At 33.6% G+C, this 12815-nt stretch overlaps 1 protein-coding gene across 1 annotated transcript; it reads left to right on the top strand.

Moving 5' to 3' along the window:
• The first annotated feature begins 584 nt into the window (after positions 1 to 584).
• On the top strand, positions 585 to 12503 carry LOC130449758 (venom carboxylesterase-6-like). Its single transcript, XM_056787747.1, has 9 exons — positions 585 to 710; positions 6310 to 6458; positions 7282 to 7378; positions 8477 to 8674; positions 8769 to 9311; positions 9967 to 10151; positions 11773 to 11926; positions 12084 to 12207; positions 12278 to 12503. The coding sequence occupies exons 1-9, from the start codon at positions 665 to 667 to the stop codon at positions 12462 to 12464; spliced, it is 1683 nt and encodes a 560-aa protein (XP_056643725.1). The 5' UTR covers positions 585 to 664; the 3' UTR covers positions 12465 to 12503.
• The last annotated feature ends 312 nt before the right edge of the window (positions 12504 to 12815 follow it).

Below are 12815 nucleotides of genomic sequence, written 5' to 3'. Positions count from 1 at the left end.
GCTCTGATAATCGCGATTCTGTTGTTTTTTATTAATATGCGCCATGAAACTTCTCTGCGACTCCCGTTTGCTTTGACTGACAATCACTGTCGCCAACTGCGAATTCTGCAGAGTACGGCAGCGCCCTGATAATCGCTGTTCTGTTTGGATTTGCTATTGAATCGCAATCGTACAAGATTGTTGGAGGTAATCGTTTGGAGAAAGATCCCCATTCATGTTTATTAATTCACTCAGTTGGGTGTTACGTTGATGATCCTTTACAAGTCACTCCTAACTGGGCGGCAAAAGACTTGTTTGAGCAAAACAACGCACGGCAGCATACTACACTTGGAATTATCGATTTTGGGGATAGAATATAGTTGGAGGGAAACAGATCAGGTGATTAAAGCGGACGAGGCAATAAATTGTAAAGTAATGTGTCTGCTTATTTAAGATAATATTTAAGATAAGAAAAAAAAATAATATCTCTAAGTTACTGTTCCATCTAACTACCATCGTATATAGTAATATTTTTTTAGCTTTGTCGAGTGATTAGGTAATACGCCGCCACTGGGTACAATTGGTGCTGAAATTAATTCAGTTTTTCTGTTGCTATGACCTGCATAAAAAGTCAAAACATAAACATTTCCTATTATTAAATCGGTCAGAAAAGTTCGGTTTAGATATGTATTTCCTTACTGTTATATTTATAGTTTTATTCTCAATTCAAGGTATGTTGGATTTTGAAATTATTTAAGTTTAATTAATAGTAATATATCTGAGAAAACTCCCTTGTTATAATAACCAAGGAAAAAACTTTATTTACAGATGAATTTATTGAAAAAAATTATACTTTTAAGTTTGTGTGAATTTTTTTTTAGTTTAATATCGAGACAGGGTTTGTTAACATTTTTTTGTCGTATTTTCAAGATGAAATAATCTTCGTACAATTTGAATTTTGAATTTCAACCCCATGTAACATACAATCTGTCTAAATAGGACATGCTATAATAATTAAAGATGGCAATGGAGAAGAATCCTCCAATAAGGATTTTGTTTTAGACTTTTTTATAACTGACAGTTTTTATATTTCAACCAAATCTAGTTCGTTTGGTTTGAATCTTTTAAAGAGATGTACCTCTACGTTTTCTTCTGTTAGTACTGTACTAGGATGGACCCAAAAGTATCTGGCCCAACAAAGAAAACACAAAAATTTTGGACAAAAATATCCCTTCAGCCCTACACACTTTTCCCAGCGATGTTGACGGAATGACCATGCAAATTTTTCGACGAAGATTTTCCGCGAAAAGGACAGCGAAACTGCTGTTTGCAATTTTTAAATGTTGGCGGTTACTTAGCCTACATCTCTCGGGATTAATAACAACGGCGTTTGCCAGACAACTAAACTTCTGACTATTCTGGAGGTTCTGATTTGTAACCACTAATCTAAGCCTAAAAAACGGTTTTACTTAGATCTGAATGTGCTTGCTGAACGTTGCGTGAGAACCATGAAAGACGATTATTGAGGCTTTATTTTTTATGATTATTTAATAACAAAGTTAACATTGGAAACCTAGATTATTTATGAGGCGTTTTATATATTTCTTGACCTCTTAATATTTTTTTACCCTTCCCAACCCGATGAGATTGATGGGATAAAACACCCTAAATATAAAGTGAATGCAGGCTTCATAGAGTAAATTATATTGATCGAATTAAAAAATGCCGGATTGACAAGCAAAATCAACGTGCTAATTATAACGAATTAACGATATTATGCAAGTTTTAAAACAGAAAAATGATATCGAGATCAAAGGATATTTGCGTTTAAGTAATAATTGCTTTGGCAGGCCTTGAAAATAAATTAGTTTTTTTTTGTTTTTAATATTTGCACGTGCATTTACATGATCGAGCTAATGCCTAAGCATCTATGCGTTATAATTTTGTATTACTTAAAATCTATTTGAGAATTTTTATGGAAACTTTTCATTCATTCATTTTAGCGAGCTTTGGAATTGCGAGGTTCACTCCAGGGATGTTTTTTTGGAGCTGCCTCCGTGATAGATGTTCAAGTCAGAGTTAGGTCGGGTTTCTTCACTCCCTAATAAAGTCCCTACTAACTATTATTTACCGAATAACCAAAAATTCGGTGTCTTCACCTTCAAATTAAGTAAACCTCCGAGTAAATCGAGTTATTTGCCAAATGAGTTATTAGGATTTAGTAGAAATTTAATCTAAAATATTATACATCAAAAGTGGTTTGTTTGTTTATTATACCTATATTTGATTATTTCGTTTTTGGAAATATTCGTCATATAAATAATTAATTAGTTAATATGGATGCTTTTCAAGATTTAGAACATTTGTTTGATGAAGAATTGATTGAGGAAATACAGCGAATTCCAAAAGAACCAGCTTATTCCGTTCGTCATTACAATTTTTGGTCCGAAGATGAAATTTTTTGACCGTTTTCTTCCTCCTTTTCTATCAATTATTTTCAATATAAACTATAATTTTCAGAACGACACATCTTTCTCCAACTAGCGATTACTTCAACAATCTTCTTATTCCAGTGCCTGCTTCATTCTAATGAAGGTTGGCAATCATCCTCTCGATCTTCAATCATGCGTATTATATTTACGACATCACGTACACGGAACCAATCTCGAAGGTTTTTCAACAAAGAAAATCTTTTTCTACCCAGGCCGCGCCTACCTTCTATCTTCCCTTCCATGATCAGCTGTAACAAGGCATATTTTTGATTTCTAAAAATGTGGCAAAAGTAGGAAGCTTTCCTTCTCTTTACAATTGTTAATAGTTCTCGTTCTCTGTTCATTCGTCTTAGCATCTCCGTCCATGGTATTTTAAGAATCCGTCTAAAGAGCCACATTTCAAAAGCTTCCCCCTTAAGCATGTTGGAGACCTTCAAAGTCTTCTCAGGTTAAGGTCATTACTTTTGAGAAGCGACTTTAAACGTGCTCTTGGCTATCTCTATTCTTGTCTTAATTTCTTCATCTGGATCCCATTCGTCATTCAGCCAGCTTCCCAAATACTTCAACGGTGTACTCTCTCTATGGGCTGGTTATTAATTGACAGCGACACATTATTAATACTAGTTTTCGATATTACCATGAATTTCGTTTCACTGTAGTTCATTTTTGGTCCGCAATTTTCACTGATAGTATTTACTCTGTTTAATAGCTGTTGAATGTTTGAATGGTGTGGGCTAGTATTGAAGTGTCATCTGCAGACCTAATATTGTTTAAGATGTTCCCATCAATTTTAATTCCTTCAACATTAACCCAAAACCGTCAACAGACGATCTTTTTTTCAGTTATTTCTTTCCTTATTCAATACTTGGACGATTGCTATTTAGGCATTTTCATAGTGTTACCAACAGACTATTTGTTGGGTACAAAATAAAATGACAAAAACTTATTAGTTAGTTCGGATTTAAATCAACTAGTGTGAAGAAACGGTAAAAATTTATTCGAGAATTAAAAGTTCGTACTAAAGTTATGTGGCTAATAATTATTTGGCACTTTATTAGAACGTGAAGAAACTAGCCCTTAGTTAATTTGAAAATGTGAAGTTCCAAAAACGGCATTTTTAGCAAAAATACTAGAACTACAAAGCTGCCATGAACATATTCGTCTTTCATTTGTAAACGATACAAGTTTCTCTTGGAACAACCCTGATAGGGGTCCATATCTAGTGACCTAATCACCCTTAAATCACGGTGGACAATTCCTTGAAATAGGAGTTACATATTGCCGCCTTATCTAAAAAATTAAGTTCCTCCTGATTTGCGCTGAGATCAGTTTTCAAAGAACTGTACTTATCCACCTCCTTAACAATTTTTTATGCCCTTATTGGGTAGCATCTAGGGTACGTGTGGTGCGACTCAATTTGAGCGAAACTTCAAACTACAAAAGAGAGTTGTTAGATAATTACTCGGACTAAACACCAAGGCTCAATACAGGAACTTCCTTCTTCATTCATCTTTGATTCCATTTGCCTAATTCGTTAGCATACAAGAAAGGCGTTGCACGTCTATCCACGATCTTAACCTACCTACTCCACGTTGAGAATTGGTTAAGGGCTCAATATTTTGCAATGCAAAAAAATGCACAATCATTTGCCAATTGAAATCATATCGATATCATCTTTTCTCGATAATAATTTGTGGGCATATTTACTGGAAAGTTTAATTATTTTTATGTTTGTTTTTTTCATTTTTACAAGCTTTATATGGAAGGCAGATGCAGATCGTACACTAAAACCGGCCTAGCTCTTAGTCTAGTAGCAATGATGTTTTTTTTTAATAATTATACGTTATAGTATTCAAATAAACAATTTGCAACTATACAAATTAATAAGATTGGTTTACTAATCACACCCTTTGATAAAATGTTTTCCTTTTCTTATTAACGTGTTTTTTCCGTTTACCTTTAATTAAATTTGAACTGTTATTATGCATTTCAATTATGTTTGAATCACATGTATCTGTCAGATGAAGCGCGACTAACGACGTTACGAATCACCGCGCGCCTAACAGAGCGTTAAAAAAAATTATATTTAATGGTTGATTCCGGATATCCATAATTTGAAGCGTGAGCGTACTTCAAATACCTATAGTTAACATAAAAACAAAAATTCCAAACACGATTAGTTGTTAGTTGAACGCCACCATAAAAATATACGTTGTACGGTGCAGCTCATAGACTATTTACATCTTGATTTATCAATATCGCTTAGTATTCATAGATTGCGCACGCGCTTGGACGCCATTTTGTACTGTCGGGATCAATACGACAACATTCCGAATCATAATCTATTTGCTTTTCTGAGTTCAAATTTTGCATACTCAAATTCATCCAGCGCTCGGTCTATAGAGCTTGTTAGCTGGTCAATGTCCGAATCGTTTCGGTACCGAAATTAGTAATTCGTTTTAATTTTAAATTGTTGAATTGGTAATTATGTAAAAATCATCCCCTTTCGACTTGGGGAACATTATTTCAGTTGTTAAAAGATAAAGAGGGTTAAATTTGACATTTTCGGAATTACGCGTGTTAACAAATTATAAATTTTATTTGAAAATATATAAACAAAAAATACAGCTAAATAGTAAAAATATATGAAATTAAATCAGTAGAATTACGAACAATTATAATTGTTAATTGACGTAACGATAAGTAATTATTATTTTATCATAGAAAAATATATATGAAAAAATTGAAAATTCAATAACTATTTTTTTAGTAATACCCTAATAATAGGGTAAAAAAAGGATCAAGGGGTATCGCGGGGGTGTTGAAAGAGCACAGAAAAATGTATAAATAGTAATCTTGAGTAGAACCGAACCTAACCTAACCTAACATAACCTAACTTAACCTAACCTAACCTCTCCTAACCTAATCTAATCTAATTTAAGAACGATAACCGACGGCTAATTACATATATCGTGATTTTTAGATAATTAACGTTAAATGTACTAATAAACCTTTTAAAACTGATTAGTATCTTCATATTTCACACTTAATATATTTTAGATGTTTTTTCAAAGATAGCATCCATGTATTTACAATAACTCTACGTATGTTATAAATAGATTGAATTGTATCCGGATTTAGGTGTAAATACAAAAAATAATTGTTTGAAGTACTTACCTTATCAGTAAAATTAACTTTTTTCCTATCTTATCGCTTGTGATAATTAGAGTAAACAACTAGGTGAAATTCCAAATATTCCAATGCGATATCAGCTGTAAGTAAATTCCTCATGTTTAATGTGACCTTCAGAACTGTAGAGGTGAACAATTCTTATGAAACGACCAAAAAATCATCAAGCAAACGGAGGATGGTACGGATATGAAGACGAAAACATGTTTCTAAGACATTTTAGATAAAATGATGAAAATAGCCAAAAAGAACGTCATGTATAAATTGAAAAAGCAACTAAATTAGAAGGAAAGTCATAATAGACAACTAAAATGAAGACGTCAGAGATAAAATTAGAAGTCAGGACCAAGAATTGAAGATGTGATGATATGTGAAAGAATAACAGAAAACAAAGAGACGAAACTAGAAACCAAACACACGAAGAACACTAAGCAGACCATCAAAAATGTAGTATGAGAACTCGACGTCTCAAGAAAAGCTCAGAAGGAGGCTTAATATTCGGAATCACACAGTAAAGCAGCGCTTATAGTAGTATTATTATCAGTTCATTGAGGTGTTTCTAAATTCATGAGGCGAAATTCAGGAAGTGATTTTTTAAGCGAATAAGTTCAGTATATTACGAAAATGCCAGAATTTTTTTATCTTACAGCATGTATTTGTGACGATAGAGGACCAGAGGTGGAGACGCCCTTAGGGATAATTCGTGGTACTGTCAAAACTTCTGTTGAAGGAAATCCTTACAGTTCATTTGAAGGAATTCCATTTGCCAAACCACCAGTAGGCGAACTACGATTTGAGGTAAGATCAACTCATTTCAATGTAAACGTCTGACATATTTCAAATTATCTACTCTAATAAAATAATAAACAGTAACTCTAGTAGTGTAAAAACATACTACATTACCTACATACTTAGAAAATTCTATTTTTAAATTCTGGGCTCATTCAGTAGTCTCTATTTTATTGCTGGTCACATACTGAAGTTGAAGTTGAAGAGGAGGAACGGAGTTTCGGATTCGGTTCTCCAGGAGATCAACAGTGAACTGCTCAAATCTCATGGAGTCACTTATCACCTTCTCAACAATCGAAAGGAACGCTTAGAGCAGCAGAGATCACTCGGTTCCTCAACGGATTGATGGAAGACTTCTCCGTCTTTGGAATACAAAGCTTTGAGAGCCGCCTTCAAACTTATTCCAAAAAAATGGAGACTATGTTGAAGAATATATTATGAAAGGCATATATAATAATAATAATAAAAGTACATCAAAAGAAACTAAACTGTGATTTACTAAAATTCTAAAGCTTGAAACTAATTGTTGGGCTTCGAATTCAGGAAAGGAAGACTACTCTCATAGAAGAGGTTTGCAGGATAGTTGCAGAAGCAGAAATCTTTTCATCTGCCCATCGCCGCCTATGTGGTAACACATTATCGATGAGCTTAGATTGAGAAGGATCAATGAAAGCTTAATAAGCATCATTGAATCGTATCTGTCGAATAGAAAGATAATCACTGGAGCAGATAACGACGTGGAGTACCAAAGATAACAGTACTGGGCTCAACTCTGTGGAAAATCTTTACTACATCGACGATAACTTTGTGTTAATAATTTTTAAATTCGCAGGAACCCGTTCCCATTGAACCATGGTTAGGAGTATGGGATGCTACAAATACACACATATGCTTGCAGACAAATCTAAAAGGAGATCTTCCAATTCTAGGTACGAATCATTAGTTTAGATATTTCATATCTATTTGACACAAAATTTGAATTTGTAATTTGAACTACTTCTGATTGAGCTGAAATTTGAGCTGTGAGGGATTCCTTCTAATTATTAAAAAAAAATTAGTATTGAACACACTGTTTATATCAACACTACAACAGTTTTCCTTCAGTCTCCGAAGACGATAACTTGGTTCTCGAAACTCGTGTCAGACAGTGTAATTGCGAGTGTTGGATGAATATCAACCATGGTTCCTTAAATTCCAAATTAAAGCCGAAATGAACAAGTTCGATTTGCTCCGAAGCTGATATAGTAAAGACATGGTTCTGAAAGTCTTCAACAGCAATAATTCGATGTTTTTCCCTTTTAAATTTTTAGCTGTTTGACGTGCTTTATTGGAGCTGGCATTATCCTGATAGACGTTTTTTGTTTATATTCATAAGATTTCACAATTCTTCTCCACCAGTTGTGATTTTGTGCTTCAATTCTAATTCTATTATCCTTCAAAACAGCATCCAACCATTTTTTCTTTATCAATGACCATCAATTTTTTATCCGATCTTTAAGCTCTATGAATTCCTCTATAACAATCAAATTTTTTGCAGCCTCTTCTAGTTTAATGGATGCTCTTTCCATTTCTTTCTTTGTTCTGGTTATTTAAGCTAAATCGTCTGAATGTTTCTATCTTGCTAAATTTTTTCCAACACCAGATTAAAAGATAAAGACTTTGACCTAAACTCCTTGGTGGTTTCAGTACTAGATTTTCCGCGTTTGTCTGATTTCTGTGGTCACTAGTTTCAGCCCCATTAGGAAGTTAACAGTTTCTTGACCGTCCAAAAACATCAAATCATTAATGTATTGAAACATGAAGGTATTTATTTTGATGTTGTGCTTGTACTTTGTTTCTAAACACCTCTAGTATCCCATTAACTTCTCACCTTCATTTAGGTAAACCAAAAAATATATTTAGGTATTTATTAATGTTTATTATCTACATTTTTATCATTTTCTTCTTCTCTTAAACTCTTCTGAAGTATTGCCAGGTCTGGAAATTCTTTTGGTATGTTTCTGATATATCTCTTTGTACTATTATAGGCACTGAAGATTGCCTGTACCTCAACGTCTACGTTCCTGGTAAAACAATTGATGTAAACCAAAGTTATCCTGTCAATGTACATTTTCATGGAGGAGGATTCATGATGGGCTCTGGTGATATGATGGCAAATTCTCAGTTTTTAATGGATTCTAAAAACATAATTTTGGTTTCTGTTAATTATCGTTTAAGTGCATTCGGTAAGTATATTTTTAATGATGGAAATTTTGGAAATTTAGGCAAATAATTAAATGAACTATGTTGGATATATTACAAAAAAAACTTAATTTTCAGGTTTTTTGAGTACTGAAGATGAGGAAATACCTGGAAACAACGGGATGAAAGATCAAGTACTAGCTTTAAAATGGGTTAGAGATAATATCAGATTCTTTGGAGGCGATTCAAAAGCTGTAACGTTGACAGGATATTCTGCTGGTGGAGCAAGTGTTCATCTTCATTATTTGTCACCTTTATCTCGAGGTCTTTTCGCAAAAGGAATTTCTCACAGTGGTACCGCAATCAATCCATGGGTAATAAAGGAAAATCCTTTGGTTTTTGCGAAAAGATTAGCAGACGATGTTGGGTGCTCGATTTCATCGACTAAACAAATTAAAGAATGTTTAAAAACGAGACCCGCCACAGTGATTATCGATAAAATTCGTTATTACTTGGAATTCGGTCATATGCCGTTTTCTCCATTCGCCGTGGTGATTGATGATAAATCGAAAAACCCGTTTTTACCAGAGCACCCCTATGACTTGATGAAAAATAAAAAAGTTTTCGATGCTCCTTGGATCGCTTCTGTTACTCGTGACGAAGGAATACTTCCTGCTGGATGTAAGTTATTCAATGATCAAACTTTTTATAAATTACTCGATGCTTGAAAATGAAAATATTTTTAAAAATGAAAGCTATTAGAAGGTATCAAAATGAAACCTTATAAAATAGACCTTAATTATTTCTTTATTGCCTTAAGTCTGTCGCAGACCAGATGCATATGAAAGACTACGACGTATTCAAGTTTTTAAGTAAAAACCAAAAACGAAAAACGAGTCAGACTCTACACGGCGCGAAAACTTTTTAGTAAGATGCGACTGCGAAGTTTGAGCGCATTTTACAAAGAAATGACAGCTTTTAGGGAAAAAACACAAGGAGTCTTTTTTGTAGAAAATTTTTTATACTACATTTTTGATCTGTTTATTTTTTCCGAAATTTGCCATAGATTTCGAGTTATTTGCAAAATTCTGAATTTTGATAATTTAAACAAAAATATATCGCTTAGCAACCAAAATTTTGATGTTTTACTGTATTGATAGAGCACCCTCAGTACTACATAAATCCAGAAAATCAGCGACATAACTAATTTTCGTGGGTCAGGCTGTTAAAAAATCCGACGTTGCCGTTGTTAATAAAATAAATTCTAAAATACTGAAACTGAAACATCATCAATATTTTTATTTCCGATCCAATGAATTTGGCATATTATTTCTAGATTATTGCGAAGATAAGGATTTGGAGGAAATTAATGAAAATTTCTCGGACAAAGCTCAGCTTTTACTCGATTACAACTACACTTTACCGATGGGAAAAAGATCTAAAGTCGCCACTCAGTTAAAGGATTACTATTTCGGTAAAGGTAAAGATATAAATCAACAAAACTTTTATAGACTTGTTGAGGTAAGATGGATTTTATATTTTTTTTATCGTACGCTTTGGGCAAAAGATGTCTAATTATCGAATTTTTTACGTATTATTCGTTATATACAAGCGGCAACATCGCGATGTCACATTATCTCTTTTGGACATAGAGTTAATATTAGAGATGCAGGTATATCACTCTGTGTATGTCTCTTAACTCTATTCTGATTATGTGTCCTTGAAGTTGAAGTTTTGAGTCGTTCAAAAGAGAAGAATAACAAGTTTTAATTTGAACGGCGAGTAGATAAAGATAGAGAGTGGTAAACCTCAAGACATCCAACTCAAATAGACACATCAATTCGTTCATAAATCCTAAGAAGAGCGATCTGTTATGGAACTCGTGATATTTCAACACATCACTCAATAAGTCGTGTGATTAACTACGAAACACACTAAGAATCCATTTTAATCATCAATGTAATTTCCTTCAAGAGCAATACAATCATTCCTACCTTCTCGATGCAATGCTTGTAGAAGGATTAGTCTTTGCATCAAAATAGGCTTCAGTTTCAGCAATTGCTTCTTTATTTGAGCTGAATTTCTTACCGGCGAACATTTTTTTGAGATCAGCGAATAGCCAGTAGTCCCTGGGGGCCAGATCTGAACTAGACGGGGGATGAGGGAGCAATTCAAAGTGTAATTCGTTCAATTTAACCATCGTTGCACTGTCTTGGTGAAACAGTGGTTTTTCCTCTACAGATCAGGCCGTTTTTCCTTGATTTTTGCATTTAAACCCTTCTGGAGAAGAATATTTCATGGGCATCCCAAAATACTGAAGCCTTAACCTTCCCAGCTGGCTGCTGTGCCTTTGGACGCTTCGGACGTGGTTCACCAGCTGCAGTCCACTCAGATGATGATCGTTTTGAATCCGGAGTGAAATGATGGATCCACGTTTCATCCATTGTCACATATCGAGACAAAAAATTTGATTCATTACGTGTAAATATGGCCAAACACGTTGTTGTTTTTGATCGACTTTGTGTAAATGCGGCACCCACTTTGAAAGAAGCTTTCTCGTGATCAAAATGTTCATGCACAATTGTAAGCACACCGCCTTTTGATATCTTCACGGCCTTAGCTATCTCACGTAATTTCAAGATATACCAAATATAACCAATTTGTGGACTTTTTTGATATTTTCTGGTCGACCAGAACGTTCACCATCATCGGTGTCTGTACGACCACGTTCAAATTCAGCAAACCAATAACAAATGATTTTTTTCGATGAATCAGAGTCCAGATAATACTTTGGAAGCCGTTGCTGAGCTTGTACAGTATTTATTTATCAAGAAGCAATGATAAATGTAACATACAAAATTGTGTTGAAAATAACAAAAGTAGCTTCACTTAAACGGCTGTCACTTTTTACTGAAATGTCATGAAATTTGACACATAGTCTTTTGAAAGTTGGTACTTCATAAACGTCATATGGATTTGACAATGGCAGCGCCATCTTTGTGGCAGTCACACGACTTATTGAGTGATGTTATAAATTGGCAACAATGTCTGACTATAATCTTGATTTGAGGTCTTTCATTTAAATTAATCATTTATATTATATTTAGTATTGATAAAAATCGTCTGGAATTTTATGTTTTAGTTATTTTCGCATCGATTATTCACTATTGGTGTAGAAATTGCTACGAAACTTCAATCTGAAGCAATGGAATCACCAGTATACTTTTATTATTTCAATTACGATAAGAGTTCTAATAAAGTTTCTAAATATTTCTGCAATACCAAAAATATAGGAGGTAAAAGTAAAAACTTATCATTCCCTTTAAAAAAACTATTATATTATCATTTCATATTAGATAACCTAAAAATTACACGATGAGAAAACAACAAATATCATATTTCCGCAATAAGATTAAGGAATTTGCGATAAAATATTCCTAATTATTTTTTTAGGAGTCTCACATTGTGATGATACTGTTTTTGCATATGGTTTTTATGTTCTGAACGCATTTTCAGAAAGTGACAAAAAAATGAGAAAAAACTTCAAGAGATTGATTGAAACATTCATCACCGAAGAGTAAGCGAATTCTACACTTTTTTAACATACGTATACAGAGGACTTCGTATTATTTACTTTTTTGTTTCAGCGAACCTTCATTTGATGAGAATATAAAATGGATGCCGACAAAGGGGAATGAACTTACATACCTGAATATTACCGATAGTGACGATATTAGATTGTTAAAAACCACATCTTTATATCCAGAATCCGTATGGGCAGACGTTAATAACGCAGAATTATACCATATGAAGTCGTACTCAGATGAATTATAATATTTTTATTTCATATAAAATATAAATATTGAATTAATAGTTGTTTTATTTATTTTTAGTGAAAGAAAATAAGAAATAGCACCTGGAATCTATACAACCCTTTACACGATATTACTAAAGCCCGATTAACATGATGCAATAAAACGTACAATGCAATGCAATCTTTTGAGGTTTGTTCTTATTTGCTACACTGGCATAACTAGTACAGGAAGTGTACACTAAAGCGTTCTAGTGTCGCTGTTCTTAGTAGCAGTGCAAGAGAAATAGTTCACCCAGTTCACTGTACTGTTTGCTCTGGGTCTATAGTCAGTTCAGCCAGTGCAGTGCAAGACAGTGTAATCTGGAATCTAA

The sequence above is a fragment of the Diorhabda sublineata genome, chromosome 10 (assembly GCF_026230105.1).
Source record: "Diorhabda sublineata isolate icDioSubl1.1 chromosome 10, icDioSubl1.1, whole genome shotgun sequence".
Taxonomy (NCBI): Eukaryota; Metazoa; Arthropoda; class Insecta; order Coleoptera; family Chrysomelidae; genus Diorhabda; species Diorhabda sublineata.
This window is presented reverse-complemented; position numbering and strand designations above follow the sequence as displayed.

What these genes read in the sequence shown, in the direction of transcription:
- LOC130449758 (XM_056787747.1), top strand. Translation starts at nt 665, where the DNA reads ATGTATTTCCTTACTGTTATATTTATAGTTTTATTCTCAATTCAAG. An exon ending in TAGGCGAACTACGATTTGAG is followed by an intron (nt 6,459 to 7,281) that starts GTAAGATCAACT and finishes TTAAATTCGCAG; the next exon opens with GAACCCGTTCCCATTGAACC. An exon ending in ACTTTTATAGACTTGTTGAG is followed by an intron (nt 10,152 to 11,772) that starts GTAAGATGGATT and finishes TTTATGTTTTAG; the next exon opens with TTATTTTCGCATCGATTATT.